The sequence below is a fragment of the Danio aesculapii genome, chromosome 2 (assembly GCF_903798145.1).
Source record: "Danio aesculapii chromosome 2, fDanAes4.1, whole genome shotgun sequence".
NCBI classification, from domain to species: Eukaryota; Metazoa; Chordata; class Actinopteri; order Cypriniformes; family Danionidae; genus Danio; species Danio aesculapii.
In genome coordinates, this window is record NC_079436.1 from 6,618,851 (window position 1) to 6,639,572 (window position 20,722).

The window sequence follows — 20,722 nt, forward strand, 5'->3', positions numbered from 1 at the left end:
TCAAATGGGAATTTAGACACAAATGAAGAGTTTAATTACAGATTGTCAAGTTCTAGTACACCAACCAAAAAAAAAATCATTGAATTTATATATATATATATATATATATATATATATATATATATATATATATATATATATATATATATATTTATATTTATTTAAGGTAACCGGTTGCAAACAATTCATATGGGCTGAATTTAAACAAACACATTAAGTTGAACGTTGCTAAATTAAATTTTTTTGGTTTAAATTCAGCCCACATAAATTGTTTGCAACCACTTACCTTAAAAAATGTAGCAAATCCAATGGATTTTTTCTTTTCATTGTAGTGCATTTACTCAAAATATTTTATAGTTTAATAGATAATAATACAAAAAACAGAAAAAAAAATATTTAAAATAACATCTGTTGTATGATGTGCCCTGTTTATAGGCCCAATACCAATTCTACTCCTTAGCCCTTCCCCTTCCCCTTGTTGCATGTTTACATGAAGGGGTAGGGGTGTCCCAATGCTGTTTAGCTTGAAGGCGTAGGGCTAAGGGGATGGGCTAGATACCCCTCGAAGATTTTTCAGGACCACACTCAAAACCAAGGGGTAAGAAAATTTCCCAGGATACACCATCTACAGTGGTAGCATGGGTGCACACGGAAGTAAGGAGATGCACAAAGTAGTAGTTTTTTGTCATCATTATGATTTTTTTTACAACAACCAAGCACATTTTTTAATATATTCATAACCGTATTCGTGTTTTACTGACATGCTTAAAAAACTGCTAAACTTTGCTATCTATATCCCCAATAACTCTTGTATAGCAGTCCCACAACATTCTGACAATCGATGACACTCGAATACCCTGTCAGAAAAGTCTAGTGGCTGGGAATGACCTTTTTACAGTGTTTGCTATAATGTTTATGTTGTTCTGGTGTGTTTACATAGATGAATATGGCCACAGTGTAAATACACAGTACAGTTATGATCTTATTACCACATTATATCGTTATGATAACATGATATTGTTGCCTTCATTGATTTCCTGAAGATAAATACTAAAAAAAAAACACAACTGGAATAACCACAGCAGTCACAATCAACGATCTCATATTAGGGTAAGAGATCGTGATGACATATGATGATGTGTGCAGGTGCTGTAGGGTTGTCCCATTTCTTAGGGATAAATTTTGAAGCCCTTCCTCTTCACACTCTGTCTCAAGGGCCAAGGGGAAGGGGTACAAAAGTAAAATTGGGATTGGGCCATAGTCTATCCAAAAGCATTTAAAAGTGCAGTATGTAAGTTTGACACCCAGTGGAACTAGGTATTGCACACCTGATTCAAAACGCACGCGCAGGTTGCCAGATTGAAGAGATATACAGGAGCATGCCTGACTACTTAAACCATGTTCTATATAAAAGCAGCTGCACATGATAGAAGGAATATTTTCCATATTAAAAGGATTATATTACATGATATTTTGTTCTAACCAACACCTGAAATTTATATTTTATAAACGGCTTCTATTTCTTGCAGCTGAACAACATGTCAAACTGACAATGATCACCTCAGGTACAACTCAAGTGCTTTATTTAGTGTTAAATGCTAATAATGTGACGTTGAGTGCCATTTTACATGATATTTATTGCCATACTACTGAAAGCAGCAGCAGATAGTTCCCCTTAGATCATGAAAATAAAATAAACTGTTTAAAATTGAACTTTAGAACTATGACTCGGTGTTAACTAACACATATGAGTGATTCAGCATCTACATTTAATAATGTTTAAGAGGTTTAATATGTAATAATAAGATTATAAACTTTACTATTTCATTGGAGTGCAGTAAGCGCACTATTCTGTGCTTCTGAATGGCTGTATTTAAATTTCTGTCGTGTTTTGTCTAGTGGAAACAGCCAAATTGCTTATCGCTGCAAATCCTGTCACGTATCGCTGCAAATCCTGTCACGTATCGCTGCAAATCCTATCACCGTAGTTGTTACAATGTAACCAGCTCACCTAATGTTTATGTTTGTAATATTTATATTTTTTGCTAATTAATAACCACCTTTCGGGCGCGGAGACATACCTTCGGAGCCTTCCTGATTGAATGAATGAAATACGCTGTTTTCCACTAAGACAACCAGGGATGCTGAAATGTAATTGGTTAAACAGGCATTGTGCGGCTTAAAGAGACCAAAACAGACAGGCATTAAGGACATTTTCAAACCAGAATATCCGACTTTAGCATTGTTTTTCAGATAAACAAGAATGTTCATGTAGTATGTTTCCTAAATATCTGCAAACATATTATGGTATTTTTATGCTTTAGAAAAATCAAAAACTTTCATACAGCATCTTTAAGTATTTTGTTTTCTTATTTGTCTGGTTTAGACCATCATCATAACATTTAATCTACATTTAGGACGTTTTGGTCTCAATCCACTCTAAGCTTTAAATCATCTTTTATCTTTTGTATGATATCAGGATGAAATACTGTAAGAGCTAATCCCATCAAGCTAAAATAGCATGTGGGGGGTCTTGCATATTATGTTAACAACAAATTGCACTCAAAATTCACTTTTCTTCCATAATGTAACATATTTCAGAGTGAAACTGAACATTCACTGAAATTGATTGTCTGTTAATCCAGTGGGGTTCGTGTATAAGAATGGAGGGAGACTCTAATGTCAGATTGCAGTTGATTGCGGAGAGAATGGAAATTTTGACCCGCTGGGACCTGACATCCTGACTGGAAAATGGAGGATTTTTTTTTCTTTGGAATACCATGCTCATATGAAAAATGCACAACGGGACCAGTAATGTGAACCAAGAGTATTTTTTATAGAATTGCAGAGGAGAATGTGCACAGGTATATCAGCTAACATTAACAACTGTGTAGTTTAGCTTGTATCACTGTAATCATGTAAATATAATATAATTAAATTTACAAAGAACATCAAGAATGACGTCCTTTAAAAATGGCTGTAAATTACATTTGTGAATAAAAAAATGGTTCAGCAAAAAAAGACAATTTCTTTCATCGTTTACTCACCCTACAGTTATTTTAACACAAAAGAAAATATAGTGAAGAATGTTAAAGAGGAATAGCTATTGACTTACATAGTATTTTTTTTATTTTATTTAAAAAAAAAAAAAGAATTCCTTATATGGATGCCAATGGCTGCTGTTTTTTTTTTTGTTGTTTTTTGCTGGTGGATTTTTCAAAATATCTTTTTTTGTGTGTTGAACAGAAAAGCAAAAATCATAAAAGATTAGAACTACTGGAGTGTAAGTAAATGTTGATTTTTTTTTTAATTTTGTGAAGTGAAATATCTAGCTGAGGCTTAAAACTGAAAGTGCACTGTGTTTAAAACTATTGATTCATCTATAAAAGAGTTGACTAAGAGTGTTTCAAATAAATCACCGTGGTAACGAATCTTTAGCTGTGTTGGCGTGACGTAGATACGGAACTCAAGCCCCGCCCATTTGTTGCAAACGCAGGGGAAATTAAAAACCCCGCCCACAAACACTGTAGAAAGAAAAAGAAGACGACAAACACTGTAGCAGATCCCGGGAGAATCATGTCATGAAGTGTGAGGGGAAAGTCAGTATTATTTTTTCCTACCCAAAGGTGAGGCTGTGAAGAGTCAGTGGCTGGAGTTTGTTTTTGCAAAAATACCTCAGCATTATAGCCACAGCCTTGTGCTGTGTTCCTGTCATTTTTCTGATAAGTGCTACAGCAATCTACACGCTTACAACGGGGGATTCATCGGCCGTTTGTTAAAGGAAGGATCAGAAAAGACTATTGATGTATGGGACTTTGTCAGAGCTTGAAAGGAACTTTATCCATGGATCAGTTCCTTCCTCCATTTCACAAGTGTAAGTAACTTAAGTGTGATTAAAATGGTTGCCTCCTTGTTTTCTCTACCTTGCAAATTATGTATTAAATTGTGTTTTGTCGCTTGTAACCGCTCCACATGGTTTGTACTGTATCTGGTTAACTGTTTAAGGTATATTCTCATATCGCGTCTAAAACCACGTTAAAAAGGCGATGCGTGCCACTTTCTTTACAGATCTTTCTTGCGATCCTCTGCCATCTGTCCTTGCTATGGCCACCATCAGCTGTTCATACGCATGTGTGATGGTCAAGTTTCAAAATAGTTCAGCTTTTGCCACTGTGTGGATAAATACTGAAAGTGTGTTGTGGTTAGGAATAGAGTAATATGCTGGTGTTTAACTGCATTGCTTTAATACACTCCTACATTGGGCTCACACATGCACTCTAACTACTTCAAAATTGTTGATAAGCCATGGGGGGCGATTCTCTCTGTCTCACGCTGAACGCAGTCAACCAATCGCAACAAACTGGGTCATCGGACCAATCAGTGAAGAGTAGCAACCTGCTAAGGAGGGGTTTGGGAACAAATGAATTGCTGAACGAATCATATGGGAGTAGTTGGGAAAATTAAATAAAAATAAATGCATATTATAAGACAATGAAAGTGTTTTTTGACCTTGCATACATATCAGACTGTTGTTGGAGACCCCCAAAACCAAAATATGACCTTTTTTAATGCATAATAGGAGCTCTTTAATAACATGCTGTTTGTGAAAAACAGCTAATAAAAGCTAATAAAAATTAGCAGCTAATAAAAAAATCAATAAGTATAAAAAAACTAATTAGGAAATACATTTGTAATTGGCTGATTATTTGGAAGACTATATTATTCATGTGTTAAATTAAAAACATTGTGGAGCCGTCCACTTTTTTTTACAAACCTATCCAACAAATCCTGTATATTATTATTATTATTATTTGTTAAAGTTTTATTTATCATTTATTTCTTCCTTTGGGGTTAGCATGATTTTTCATGAAGTCTCTCAAGGTTACCAAAGCCACATCTATAGTATGTAATCAAAATACCATAAAGCAATCCTATTGTGAAATATTATTGCAATATTTTATTTTCTTTGTTTGATAGACAGTAAAATGCAATTTATTCTATTGTTGGAGTTATGTTTATTCCATTCCATGTTTATTCATTTTTTGAGTCTTTTATGACATATGGTTCTTCAGAAATCAATTTATATGTGGTAAAAGTTCTTGTTGTTATAAAAAGTAAAGAGAAATCTTGCTGCTTAATATTTGAAAGAATCTTTTATGTGTGTGTCTGTGTTTTTTCAGATACTGTGAAGAGTACTACAACAAATAAATGTGTATATTGATGATGCTGTGACAGAGTGTGGAATCATGGTCTTCATTACAACCTGTGGGACTCAGGTGTTCATTGATGAGCTATTACTATTATCATAGTAGTATGAAGAAGTTTAAGGCTGAAAGAAGGGCTGTGGAATATGATTATATACCATATAGACCATTTTAAGAGATGTAAACAATAACAATGGTCCCAACATATTTCCTGTTTCACATTTTTCATTTTCATAGCTTACGAGAGTCCAAAAAAGTCCACATTTTCATAAATAATGTTAAAACGACTGTTTTAACATTAAGTTCTGATTGAATTGCCTCTAGTTACAGTTATGAAATGGTTTGACAACAAACAGTAAATGTCCATGGGAAAATGACATCACCACATTAAAATGGTCTATATACTAGGGGTGTCCAAACTCAGTCCTGGTGGACCGGTGTCCAGCATTTCTTAGTTCCAACCCCAGTTATGCACGCCTGAACTAGCTAATTGAGCTCTTTCTAGGTATACTAGAAACTTTCAGGCAGGTGTGTTGAAGGAAGCTGGAGCTAAAATATGCAAGATACCGGCCCTCCAGGACCAAGTCTGGACACCCCAGGTCTATACAAAGGGTGATGTGGTGGCACACTGGGTAGCACTGTTGCCTCACAGCTAGAAGGTCACTGGTTCGAGCCCCGGGTGGCTCAGTTGCCATTTCTGTGTAGAGTTTGTATGTTCTTCCTGTGTTCGTGTGGGTTTCCTCCAGGTGCTTCGGTTTCCCCCACAGTTCAAAGACATGCGGTACTGGTCAATTGAATAAGCTAAATTGACAGTAGTGTATGTGTGTGAATGAGTGTGTATGAATGCTTCCCAGTGATGGGTTGCAGCTGGAATGGCATCCGCTGTGTAAAAGATATGCTGGATAAGTTTGCGGTTCATTCCGCTGTGGCGACCCCAGATTAATAAAGGGACTTAGCCGAAAAGAAAATGAATGAATGAATCATATCCAAAAAAACATATCCATTTGTTCCATATTATGCTCTATAGTTTATATTGTGGTGTCACAAAACATGTTTATCTTAATACGTTTTCATCATTTCGATGAGCGCAAAATTACACGTCATTTCAGAGATGCAGACATAAAATTTTATAAAAAAGTATTTTATAAATATTTATTATATACATTTTTAAATCAAACATTTGCGCTGAAGTTCTAAATAAAGTTATTAAAATTGATTCCATTTGAATGAGCACACTTCTGATTAAATTGTCTTTTACATGTGGTCCAAACATCCATAAGTTATTAATTGATAGAATATGCAGAAATGGTACTACATGGTGATGTATAACGTTATCAGTATATGAGATCCCTTATAGTGTGATATAAGATTTTGGTCATATCGCCCAGCCCTAGCTATTGAAGTGAAACGAGATCGCTGAAGCAATTGCTGATGAAAGACGAGCACGATGTCACAGATGATAATACAGCAAAAGGTATAATAATGCATCAAAGCTTTTATTATGCCATAGTCCACCACATCCAGTTCTTCTTTTGTTATACTGCTGCTCTGTGCAGTCTGATTAAACACAACATATCAAAGCATTTGGATCTTTCGCTGCTACCAAACCGGAAATTGATGGTCATTACCATGGCCACACAGGACATGGTGTCTTAGTTAAAATTTGAACATTCTTCAAAACAGTTGGAATAATTTAAATACATGCTGTACAGTCACCGGTCGCTTTATTAGGTACACCTTACTAGTACCAAGTTGGACCCCCTTTTGCTTTCAGAACTTCCTTAATCCTTTGTGGCATAGATTCAACAATGTACTGGAAATAATCCTCAGAGATTTTTACTGACATGATAGCATAATAGTTGCTGCAGATCTGTCAGCTGAACATCCATGATGCAAATCTCCCATTTCACCACATCCCAAAGGTGCTCTATTGGATTGAGTTCTGGTGTCTGTGGAGGCCATTTGAGTACAGTGAACTTATTGTCATTATCAAGAAACCAGTCTGAGATGATTCACGCTTTATGACATGGCGCAAAGCCGTCAGAAGATGGGTACACTGTGGTCATAAAGGGATGGACATGGTCAGCTACAATACTCAGGTAGGCTGTGTCATTGGCATGATGCTCAAATGGTACTAATGGGCCCAAAGTGTGCCAAGAAAATATCCCCCACACCATTACACCCCCACCAACAGCCTGAACCGTTAATACAAGCTAGGATGGATCCATGCTTTCATGTTGTTGATGCCAAATTTTGATGTTTTTCCAATATTCTATTGTCCAATTTTGCTGAGCCTGTGCGAATTGTAGCCTCAGTTTCATGTTCTTAGCTGAAAGGAGTGGCACCCGGTGTGGTCTTCTGCCGCTGTAGCCCAACTGCCTCAATGTTGGATGTGTTGTGCGTTGAGATGCTCTTCTGCATACCTCGGTTGTAACAAGCGGTTATTTGAGTTACTGTTGCCTTTCTTTCAGCTCGAATCAGTCTAGTCATTCTCCTCTGACCTCTGGAATCAACAAGGCAATTGCGCCCATAGAACTGCCGCTCACTGGATATTTTCTCTTTTTCTGACCATTCTCTGTAAACACTAGAGATGGCTGTGCGTGAAAATCACAATAGGTCAGCAGTTTCTGAAATACTCAGACCAGCCCGTCTGGCACCAACAACCATGCCACGTTCAAAGTCACTTAAATCACCATTTTTCCCCATTCTGATGCTCAGTTAAAACTGCATCGGATAGTCTTGACCAGGGGTCACCAAACTTGTTCCTGGAGGGCCGGTGTCCTGCAGATTTTAGCTCCAACCCTAATCAAACACACCTGAACAAGCTAATCAAGGTCTTACTATGTATATCTGAAACACCAAGGCAGCTGTGTTGAGGTAAGTTGGAGCTAAACCCTGCAGGGACACCGGCCCTCCTGGACCGAGATTGGTGACCCCTGGTCTTGACCATGTCTACATGCCTAAACGCACTGAGTTGCTGCTATGTGATTGGCCGATTAGAAATTTGCGTTAACGAGCAGTTGGACAGATGTACCTAATAAAGTGGCTGGTCAATGTACGTCAGCAAAATATATAACACTGTTCAAGTGGTTTTTAAATATTTTTATTAAAAAAATCTTACATACTGTGCCTTTAACCACGAACCTTTGAATTGTAGTTTGTATTCATTTATTTGTTGTTAGAATGACAATGAACAAAACTCATTGTCGTCCTTTAGCTGTATACTGATTTATAAACATTATTGGCTGAATCTACTTCTACTTGAGGGAAAAGCATCATGTGAATACTTGCTTCAGTTTCAGAATAAAACTAAAATATTTTTTTGGTGGTGGAACAGCAATGTTTTCCAGCACAATTCCCATTTTACAGTGACAGCCAGAAAGACATTCCATAATCTTTTGACGGGAATGAAAAGGAGATCAATCATGTGTGAGAGCATTCATGAAAGATCAAGTGGTCCTTTTCTTTCGACATTAAAATGGCCCTCTTTCTCTCCTGGGAAATCAATAATATCAATGCTAATCCAGTAGAATAGAGAAATGGAGTGAGACGAAGAGAGTGTAAAAATGACAGAAAAAGAGGCTGTTGTTGGAAGTGTTTGATCTGCAAAGCACTGTGCCAGGCAGAGAGGATGTGGAGGGCAGGAGAGATCAAAATGGCTTGTGGGAGTTGGTGGGACTCCAGCCAGCAGCACAGATGAATGGAAGAGAAACTCAAGCTCTCCAAGGCCTTCAGAGAAAAGGTCTCCCTCCTGTCTGTTTCAAAGCCGTTTGACCTACACCTGTATTAGCCACTCTGTTTAAAGTGACGTGCTAAGAGACCTGTGCTCCACAATGCTGCTCTTTTCATCTAAGACGACAGGGCACCTTTGTGAAGTTCAGTTCATATCAGCATTGGGGATAAAGGTGATGCAAATACAAGAACTTATCAGAGCCTTCAGGATTTTGTGCTTTCCGTCAAATCAAGCAAATGCCACAAATTTTCTACGTATTTTGGACAGTTAGAACTAGGGTTAGGCAATGTCGACCAATTTGGCATTGTACGGTGTCGAATGTGAAACATCGCGATGGACGATGACATCGTTGTCGTAGGCGGCGGTGAATAAATTATTTATGAATAATTAATTCATTCATAACAAATTAATTATTTGTAGCCTACCGTTTCAACTATCTGACCCGACTAGCCGTTGTTTTACCCATAACCAAATTATAATACCAAAATTACCACCTGTCAATCACTTTCTGCGGGACAGTAAATGAGGTTTTCACTAAAATTACAAAGTACAAGCATGAAAGTGAAATATTGAAGCAGTGTACTGACGCTGTGGCATGTTACCTGATAGATTCAAAAGACCGAAGACTCGTTAGATAGAGACAAGATTAATTAACTAGCATGTTTAACAACTATAGTGAGACGCGATCCAGCGGTACATCCTTGATAAACTGTCCGATGTGTGCTGCTCTCTGGGGTTTTGTGCTCAAAGCACCCACTGACTGCCTGGAGCTCAGACGTGTGCATAAGCTGCAGCGTGTGTGTGTGTGTGGTTACATGATGTGCATTTTTTAGCGGAATAGTTTGGACAGAGATCTTTTCAGAAATGCTAGATGAAACGCCATTGTGGACGTGGATCGTTTTCGTTCTAAACTAAAACATATTAGTGTAAACAGGGCCTGAAGGCCCTATCATACACCCAGCGCAATAAGGTGCAAGACATGTTTGCCCTGACGTGTTGCTATTTTCAGACCAGTACATGTTTTTACAAAGCGGATGCCCTTTCAGCCGCAACCCATCACTTGGAAACATCTATACACACTCATTCACACACATACACTACGGACAATTTTAGCTTACCCAACTCACTTATACCGCATGTTTTTGGACTTGTGGGGGAAACCAGAGCACCTGGAGGAAACCCACGGGGAGAACATGCAAACTCCACATAGAAATGCCAACTGACCCAGCTGGGGCTCAAACCAGTGACCTTCTTGCTGCGAAGTGATTGTGCACTGCACTGTGCCACCATGCTGCCCGACAACTTGCTTTTGTATAATGTTATTTTTTATGATTATTATTATTTATAGTGAAGCGTTTAGTTTTTCCACTTACAAAGTCTACCATGTAAATAGCAAATGTGTCATGGTGCAACACAACTGACTCTCAAAGGGAATGGGAGATGAGACTCTGATTGGTTTATCTCAAAACACACCCATAACTCATTAAGAGAATAAGCACAACCCTGTTAGACCATAAGCCGCAACGCAAAGCATATTTTTCCATCCTTAAAATAGCAGAAGTGGATTCCGAAATGCCCTTAATGCTTTAGCGCTCTTCGCTTTAGACTTTGCATCTAGATCATTAAAATAGAGCCCTAAGTGTGTGTTTTTTGCGAGCGTGTAGCTGCTGGTGGGGCGGAGGATCGTAATGCCGCCTCAGCAACGTGTTGTCTATAGGCCATCGGCAATGGAGGACGGCATCGTCCATCGACCCAACCCTAGTTAGAACACCACAGTTCATATTCCTGCCGGATCACAGAGCGCATCAATTTTGGATGCCAGTAACTGTAAATGTAAAGTAAATGAAACTACTGAACATTTTATGAGTGCACTGTAAATTAACAATTACAATTGTGCTATAAACTACAGCACAGTTGTGATTGTTAATTTATAGTGTGCCTGTAAATTTTGGCAGTAATACTGTAACAATTGTCAGTAATACTGTAAAATTTACAAGCACATTGTAAATTAATAATTACAAGTGTGCTGTAAAACTGCAGCACAAGTGTATTTGTTAATTTACAGTGCAAATTTTACAGTGTTACTGGAAGCCAAAATAACACTGTGTGCAAAGCCTTGAGCTGTCAATACACACTTGTATACTTCTCACCAGTGTTGGGGGGAACGCATCAAAAGTAACGCACGTTAAGTAATAATCTTACTTTTCTAAAGTAACAAGTAAAGTAACGCATATTGTTTGAGTAACTATTAAAAAAATGTACCTTGTTTAATTTGCTTTTAAAAATATATTCCGGAATAAAAATGACTTTAGTCATGTTGAATCACACACTCATTGAGAGAGTGTGCTGCAAGGGAACAGACAGTCGGCTGGCACTCATCATCATCATCATCAGGTTTCTTTGTTTTACAGCAGATGAGTCAGTGTACTGTTCTAGTAACTGAATAACTCAGGATATTGGTTTATTTCGAGTCAGGGAGGGTATCCGGTATGTTAAAAAGTAAGTGATTAAGTACTTACTGAAGGCTCAAACCCTTTCACGACAACTCCATTCAATTTAATGAACTGGTTTGACCAGTTCACTTAGAAGATCTGGTTAAAAACAAACTATTAATTTGCAAATTTCCCGTCATCACTACAGACAGTTGGAAACAGAAACAATGGCAGGCCAGAGACTTACATTTTTTGCAATGGATTCATCAAAGAAAAGAAGTGGATTGTCATTAAGTGTTGATTATGTGCAAGTAAAACTCTTGACAACTGCAAGAAACACAAAACTGGATGCAAAGCACTACACCCGTAAGGCACTTTTAGCTAAACAACAAATAATTGACACCAGTTCATGTTCTCCAGGTAAAACAATTAATTAGACTAAACTTTAAAAAAGAAAAGGTTATTGCTCTTATTGTTGAGGAGATGCAGCCATTGTCTACTGTAGAAGTGACTATGTTTTGTAATATAGTAAGATTTTTTTCTCTTTTGGGAATAGATTTACACGTTTGTTTAGGCCACATTTATTCAATGTACAAACTCAAAGGTTTATTTTGATTTGGGGATATTTTTTATCGTCTTACTGTTCATTTTGTTATTAAACATTTTAAAGGTTTAAAATCTGTTTTTGTCTTAATATAAATAATTTCTTGTAAGTACTCTTAGGCTTTATTACCATCTTTAGCTCAATGGACAGTGAATTTATTAAACTAATAACACAAAACATACAGAAGTAGCAAACACATTACATGCTTTCATTAATCTGTATATACAGCATGTGTAACTCTGGGCTCAGAAAGTTCTCAAAATATATCCTACATTTTTTAAAGGAAAAATGAAGGTGTAGATTATATAGATGGCTGTTAAATACAGAGCTTCTCTATAATAAAGCTGAAAAATGCTTGCAAATTCTAAAAGAGATCAAACCTTAGGCAGTTAAGAAAAAGTAAAGCAAAAGTAACTCAAAAGTAATATAATGCATTACTTTCCATAAAAAGTAACTAAGTAACGCAATTAGTTACTCTTTTGGGGAGTAACTCAATATTGTAATGCACTACTTTCAAAAGTAGCTTTCCCCAGCACTGCTCATCACTTGTATACTCAAGTCATATAATGGTTTGGTGTGTGTGATCCACTTCAAATGATGTAATCGTAACACACATTCACAGGCTCTTTGAACTGGGCCACATGAGTTGTCTCAGTTGCTAAACTTCTATATATTGTGTATATATGCTGTCGTCATAAGTGTAATCTTCTCTGGGTAAACACACCGGCGCCACAAGTTGGTGGCTGTCCACGATGCCCAGCTACGACTCAGGACACAGTTCATAATTCTGTCACACCACAGAGTGCCATATGAATGGTTTCATTTTAAATAACATGCGAATGTGTTCGCCCGGTGTGTGACCAGCTTTAGATTTATTTTCAAACAATCGGTTTCATTTTTAAATTTGATACAGCAGGCTTTAGGGGGAAAACTCTAGTTTCTCTCAGTTTCTTTTATATGAATTACAGAGATCAATGGCTCTTGAGGTCATTACTTAAAACGTTAATTTAGACGTGTAGATCTGTGTAAATTTTCACAGCAAAACAATAAAAAAGGTGCAAAATTTGCAAAAACTCACAACAATATTAGTCACATTAGCCATTATTTACCGCAAAAAATATTTCCCCACATCTACTTTTGAGCTTAGTTGGAGTTTTGAGCTGAGTATTTCAGTTTTTAGGAAATAGTTATAAACAGACACCAATACCAAACTGTTATAATATAGTATAGGAAATAGTTGTAAACAGACACAAATACCTAACCTAAATGGACATATGAACTTACCAGATCATTCATGTTGGCTTGGCTGGCAGGGTGGACTTCCTCCAGGAACTCCAGTAAGTAAAAAGTGTACTTGTCCATCAAATGGACCCCAATTGCCAAGTCTGGCTGATGCTGTACAGGCAAAGCAATACAGAGGAATCAGTGTCAGAAATCAGAAAAAATCCGGGCTTTTAGGAGAAACTGTGTATCAGTGTAGAGTCTGATTTAGTTCTAATTATTATGGGCTGTTCATACCAGTTATAATGTGACTAGACTATACAAAAATATAAAATGAAATCCAAAAACCGATAAAAAAAGTGCTTAAAGGGTAATTAATATGTAAAAATAATAATAATAATGAAAATAATCAGTCATGTTTAACAGCACTTGTGCATTTCTGCAAAAAAGTGGTGCATTTGGAGTCATTTTGAACACTCAGTATATCACATGACACAATTAAACAACTTAAGCACAGAACATTCTGTAACTCAGACAATAATGTTCAATTCACAACTATTCACTATACAATAAAGGAAGGAAAACGTAGAATATTATAGCATGATTCTCAAAAATCATGACTCCATGACTTACTCTATCATTTAATCAATAACATGTTCTTATTTTAGTCCATATTATAGGGGTTTTATGTTTATGATTTTGCAAGAATCTGTAAAACTGCAATGACTTCTAACAGCTACAATATAGCTAATGTCAGTTCAAGTTCAAAGATCATGCATAAGTTTTGACTTACTGAAAGTGAGTCCTCCCCCACTTGGCTGCTAGCAAGAGCCATGATGTTGGGCGAGTAAAACCTCTCATACATGGAGGCCCCCTGGCAGGTGTCTATGATGAACAACAATTCATTATACCTGTAAATAAAAAATAGGCTGCTTTTAGGAATATTTATTTTGAAAAAATAGCTGATTTTCCTGACTGAAAACTAGTGCTCTTAAAAATACCATCAACCAACTGTTAATTTTAAATCTTATTTAAATATAATTACAATTAATAAGTAAATGCCTATTTTTTTTCTTGAACAAGGGGTTTTGTTTTGCTTAAATAATTGCTAGAATATATATACACGTATATATATATATATATATATATATATATATATATATATATATATATATATATATATATATATATGTATATATATGTATATATATATATATATATATATATATATATATATACATACACGTATATATATATATATATATATATATATATATATATATATATATATATATATATATATATATATATATATATATATATATACATATATATACATATATATATATATATATATATATATACATATACATATATATATATATATATATATATATATATATATATATATATATATATATATATATATATGTATATATATGTATATATATATATGTATATATATATATATATATATATATATATATATATATATATATATATATATATAAATATGTATATATAAATATGTATATATATATATATATATATATATATATATATATATATATATATATATATATATATATATATATATATATATATATATATGTATATATATGTATATATATATATATATATATATATATATATATATATATATATATATATATATATATATATATATATATGTATATGTATATATATATATGTATATGTATATGTATATATGTATATATATATGTATATATATATGTATATATGTATATATATATATATATATATATATATATATATATATATATATATATATATATGTACATGTAGTGTGTAAAATAGCTGTTTGTGAATGTAAATGCACTGCAAATGTCCAAAAGTCTAACTTTATTTAAGTTTATTCATGCATTCATTCATTCAATCATTCATTGATACTTACATACATGCATACATACATACATAGGGTTCAAAGAGTATATATATATATATATATATATATATTTTTTTTTTTTTTTTTGAACCCTGTGTATGTATGTATGTATGTATGTATGTATGTATGTATGTATGTATGTATGTATGTATGCATGTATGTAAGTATCAATGAATGATTGAATGAATGAATGTATGAATAAACTTAAATAAAGTTAGACTTTTGGACATTTGCAGTGCATTTACATTCACAAACAGCTATTTTACACACTACATCAAATGTAATGTCTGAAAGAAGCATAACAGGAGCTCTTTAAATCACTTTCTAAATGTAATATTATGATGTAATATTGATTGCAATTAAATTCAGGATGATCTGACCTGCAGTACATGGCTCAAGCCTGTCTGAGCCAAAACAGCACTCTATGCAAGAAGTTGCCACAGCAACCAAGAACCCAGCACCCATTAATGCTCCATTCAAAAAATAAAAAATAAATAAAACAATAAATAGTAACAAATCGCGTGTGAGTGAGGGACTTGGAATTGCACAAAGCTGAGATGTAATGGAAAAGCAGTGAAGCACAAAAGGAGATTCACTAATTTATTGGATCAAGCCTGCAATTACCACACTGATAGACACAAAACATCCTGTGCTGTCTTCCTCTAAAGGAAAAGAGGAAGCTCTCATTTCACCTCACACCAGTCTCTCACAATATTTACACAACGCTGGAACCTAAACAGCCTATTAGGGCATTTATAACACACAATTAATAGGTTAGGCAGCTGCAGTGCTTCAGCCATGTGCGTCAGTGCTGTGTCCAACAGCCTTACAAAAAGACTTAACTGTTTGTTTGATGTTGTGCTTGACTTACTAAAAGGGCGAATCCTTTCACTTGTGCTTTTCGTCAACGTTATTAAATATTACGATGCTCTCAAATTCTAGCCATGGTTTAATGTTAATTTACTTGCTTGTTGACTTATAACCGCTAATAATGTGCACATTAATTAAACCAAGATGATAAAAACACGTTGATGTGCGGAATGTTTCCGATTTAGCTATATTTTATTAGTGTGAAAACTTCCTAATGACTTATTGTTTTATCACATTAGCACATTAAAAACTGTGCTGACTGCCTGTTTGCATCACAATATGTGTTATTAGCCAGTCTTTTTTGTCATCGTTTTGTAGTGATGAATAAGATGTTTTGCTGCTTTTGTAGTTAGGCTTATTCTGCAGGCCTTACCTTTACATTCACATTTAGTCATTTAGCAGACGCTTTTATCCAAAGCGACTTACAAATGAGGACAAGGAAGCAATTTACACAACTATAAGAGCAACAGTGAACAAGTGCTGTAGGCAAGTTTCAGGTGTGTAAAGTCTAAGAAGCAAAGCATTAGTAATGTAATTTTTTTTTGAGAGAGAGAGAGTACAGTTAGTGGTATAGCCAGAGAGGCAGTTGCAGATTAGGAGGAAAGTGGAGACTAAATAGTTGAGTTTTTAGTCGTTTCTTGAAGACAGCAAGTGACTCTGCTGTTTTGATGCAGTTAGGGAGTTCATTCCACCAACTGGGCAGATTGAATGCGAGAGTTTGGGAAAGTGATTTCTTCCCTCTTAGGGATGGAATCAAGAGGCGACGTTCATTCACAGAACGCAAGTTTCTGGAGGGCACATAAATCTGCAGAAGTGAGAGCAGATAAGAAGCAGCAAAGCCAGAGGTCGCGTTGTAAGCAAAACTCAGAGCTTTGAATTTGATGCAAGCAGCAACTGGCAGCCAGTGCAAACGGGTGAGTAGCGGAGTGACATGTGCTCTTTTGGGTTCATCAAAGACCACTCGTGCTGCTGCGTTCTGAAGCAGCTGAAGAGGTTTGATAGAGTTAGCTGGAAGCCCGGCTAGTAGAGAGTTGCAGTAATCCAATTTGGAGAGAACAAGAGCTTGAACAATGAGTTGAGCTGTATGTTCAGATAGGAAGGGTCGGACCTTTCTGATGTTATAGAGTGCGAATCTGCAAGATCGAGCAGTTCTAGAAATGTGGTCAGAGAAGTTTAGTTGGTCATCAATCGTTACTCCAAGGCTTTTTACCATTTTGGATGCAGTAATGGTTGCCCCATCCATCTGGATTGAAAAGTTATGGTGTAGAGTCGGGTTGGCAGAAACTTCAAGCATTTTCGCAAGGTTAGGCAGAAGATGATGATCTTTGATGTCTGACAGGCAAGCTGAGATGTGAGCTGGAACCGAGGGATCATCAGGGTGAAAAGAGAGGTATAGCTGGGTATCATCAGCAAAGCTGTGGTAGGAAAATCCATGTTTCTGGATGACTGGTCATGTAGATGGAGAAGAGAAGTGGCCCAAGAATAGAGCCCTGAGGTACCCCAGCCTTAACCATATAGAGTCTTATTATTATCATATATGAATGTAGGCCTACTGTATGTTTTACTGATGGCCAATATGATAAAAAAAAATAAAAAAAAAAAAACTAGAGAAAAACAAACTAGAGAAATATTTTCATTGAGATTATCTCAAACTGTCAGGTAACACTTTATAATAGCTGCATACTATAAACAAATTATTAAGCATTAACAAATAGTTTAGCATTTACTCTACATTAACAGACATTAATAAGCAGTTTATTCAGACATTAATCTTCAGTTTATAGCACATCTGAAGTGCAGCTTAACTGTGGTATTCTTTTTCCAGAGGTAAGCCAGACCAAATAATGCACTTGCAAAATTTACTGTATATAAACTGCGTGCTGGATGCTACTTATGAACCCGTGTATAAAGATTTGCTGTTCAGTGGTGGTATATTAGTCAATATTTAAACGAATCTTTTTTTCATAGGTCATCATACATGCTCTGGTGTCTTGAGGAGTTTATCTTTCGATGATGCTGAGCAGGTCTTCCTTTCTGGTAAAGATTATCGTTACAGGTTAGAATATAATTTAAATTTTGTACAATGCTCAGAGAACTACACAAAGAACTCAAAAGTAAATTATGTAGTTCAACAGCTGCAATATTTGTCAAACTGTAGAGTGTCCTCTGCTTATTGCTGTATGTGGGCGGAGTAATACACAAGGGTGAAGAGGCTGGACAAGCACTGTTATTTGCAGTTTATTGCATGGCTATCAGCCAATCAGAGTCAACCAAACAGAACTGTTTATATTACAGTTGAAGTCAGAATTATTAGCCCCAAAATGATTTTTTTTCCTTTTTAAATATTTACCAAATTATGTTTAACAGAACAAAGAAATTTTCATAATATGTCTGATAACATTTTTTCTTTAGGAGAAAGTCTAACTTGTTTTATTTTGGCAAGAATAAAAGTAGTTTTTAATTTTTTATGAACCATTTTAAGGTCAAAATTATTAGCCCCTTTAAGCTAATTATTTTTTCGACTGTCTACAGACCAAACCATGATTATACAATTTGCCTAATTATCCTAACCTGCCTATAGTTAACCTAATTAACCTAGTTAAGTTACTTTAAATGTCACTTTAAGCTGTATAGAAGTGTCTTGAAAAATATCTGATAAAATATTATGTACTGTCATCATGACAAAGATAAAATAAATCAGTTATTAGAAATGAGTTATTAAAACTATTATGTTTAGAAATGTGTTGAAAAAAATCTCTCCATTAAACAGAAATTGGAGAAAAATAAACAGGTGGGCTAATAATTCTGACTTCAACTGTATGTTATATATATATATATATATATATATATATATATATATATATATATATATATATATATATATATATATATATATATATACACACAATAAAAACACGTGCATTTGTGAAGTGTGCTTCACACAGGTGAGCGGGCTTGACAAACCACTTGTAGAAATATTCTCTCTATGAAAAAACACTTCCCCCTCCTTACCCTGGCATTCAATTATTTGAGCAATTCACTTGAGTTACACATTTAGTTACAAAATAAAAAATTCAAAAATACACACAAATGAATGTTGTCCCACCACCCTGCTTATATATCCTTTACAGTCAGGTCCATAAATATTGGGAAATTGACACAAAGCTTTTAAAGCTTTTTGGCTCTGTACACCATGTACAATGGATTTGAAATGAAACAAACAAGATAACTGCAGCCTGTCAGCTATAATTTGAGTATTTACATATAAATCAGGTGAGCGATGTAGGAACTACAGTTTGCATATGTGCCTCTCACTTGTTAAGGGACCAAAAGTAATGGGACAATTGGCTTTCCAGCTGTTCCATGGCCAGCACGCAGAAGTATAAATGCAGGAGTACGCATCAAGGCATGCACCATGGGTCACGCCGATTACTTAACGCAGAAGTATAAATCAGCCTTTACCATTCATAGGACAGTACTCCAGCTATTTTACCAGTGGTCCCTCCCTTCATTACCACATCCTTCTGCACTTTTTCCCACCAGTTACAAGCAGATTCATGTAACCTCACTGCTTAAAAAACTTATGCTGAACACCTAACTAATAGAAAACTAGAGACCGGTCTCACTCCACCTTTTCATAGCCAAAACACTGGAAAGTTTGAGCAATTTTGCATGTCTTAAACTTAGTGTGATTATTCCACATTCCCAGATAGATCTTATGTTGGAGCGGAGCAAATTTCCTCTAGCAAGTAACCAAACCTTAAATAACATTTTAGTGCTTGTGATTGTTAATGATGCTATTAAAAACTTAATCTCAGTCTCGACTTAAGAGAGAATATTGATGCTTTTTAAAAAAATCTCAGAATCGATGCAGAATAGATTTCTCAGACAACTCTAGAAATCAGCAATGCACCAACACACTGGCAGGAAAAGTTAGCAAAATGCAACCATTCAATTGTAATCTGGACCCTAGGACATGTATTGTGATAATTACATATTACGATAGATAGAATTGATAGGAAAATGTTTGTGTGCTTTTTTGAGCCCTGTCACCACAATATTGACACTGTGTGTGGTGAAACCTGAGTATAGATAGTTTTTTTGAGATGTAAAGATTAATGGTGGTACTAAAAGTATTTCCTGTTTTAGATTTTTTAATTTCCATAGCTTCCAAAAAGGTCCACATATTAATAAATAATGTTGACAACTGTTTTACCGTTAAGATAGGATTGAATTGCCTCTGGTTACAGTTGTTACAGTTATGAAATGTTCATGGGCCAATGACATCATCACAGTGAAATAGCCTATATGTCAATTAAATCATAACAAATATGTAAAAGTTGCTGCATGCCCACTACAGCTCTCTTACCGCCTCTTTTGCCACATCTGCTCAAAAGCATCAGCCAGCTCCATGTTGCTGATCTCCTCAGAATCCTGGAACTTCAGGAAGCCGTTTCCACCATGACCTGTGAAAAAGAAAAATGGGATTCAGAAAAAGGGATGACTTAAAAATGCCTGTAATGAGCATGTTATCAGTCTGACCTGTCAGGTAGATGAGAATGTTACTGCGGTCGTCTGACAGCAGACGTTTGGATCGAGGGGTACTGGGAGGGAGACGCCCTGTTAGGACACGCAGGAAGTTCTCAACTGTAACCTGCAAAATGAAAAGAAACCAATAAACAATTATCACAAAAGGCTGCTAAGGCGAAGGCTGCTAAGGCGGCTAATAAT

At 35.5% G+C, this 20,722-nt stretch overlaps 1 protein-coding gene across 1 annotated transcript in view; it reads right to left on the bottom strand.

Moving 5' to 3' along the window:
* Nucleotides 1–20,722, bottom strand: part of pigk (phosphatidylinositol glycan anchor biosynthesis, class K) — a 76,893-nt gene that overhangs the window by 47,559 nt on the left and 8,612 nt on the right. The window contains exons 5-8 of the mRNA XM_056471771.1: nucleotides 20,534–20,645; nucleotides 20,361–20,457; nucleotides 13,988–14,105; nucleotides 13,258–13,368 (exon numbers count right to left, since the gene is read on the bottom strand). Of these exons, the coding sequence (XP_056327746.1) occupies nucleotides 13,258–13,368; nucleotides 13,988–14,105; nucleotides 20,361–20,457; nucleotides 20,534–20,645 (438 nt within the window). The remainder of the gene's footprint in view (nucleotides 1–13,257; nucleotides 13,369–13,987; nucleotides 14,106–20,360; nucleotides 20,458–20,533; nucleotides 20,646–20,722) is intronic.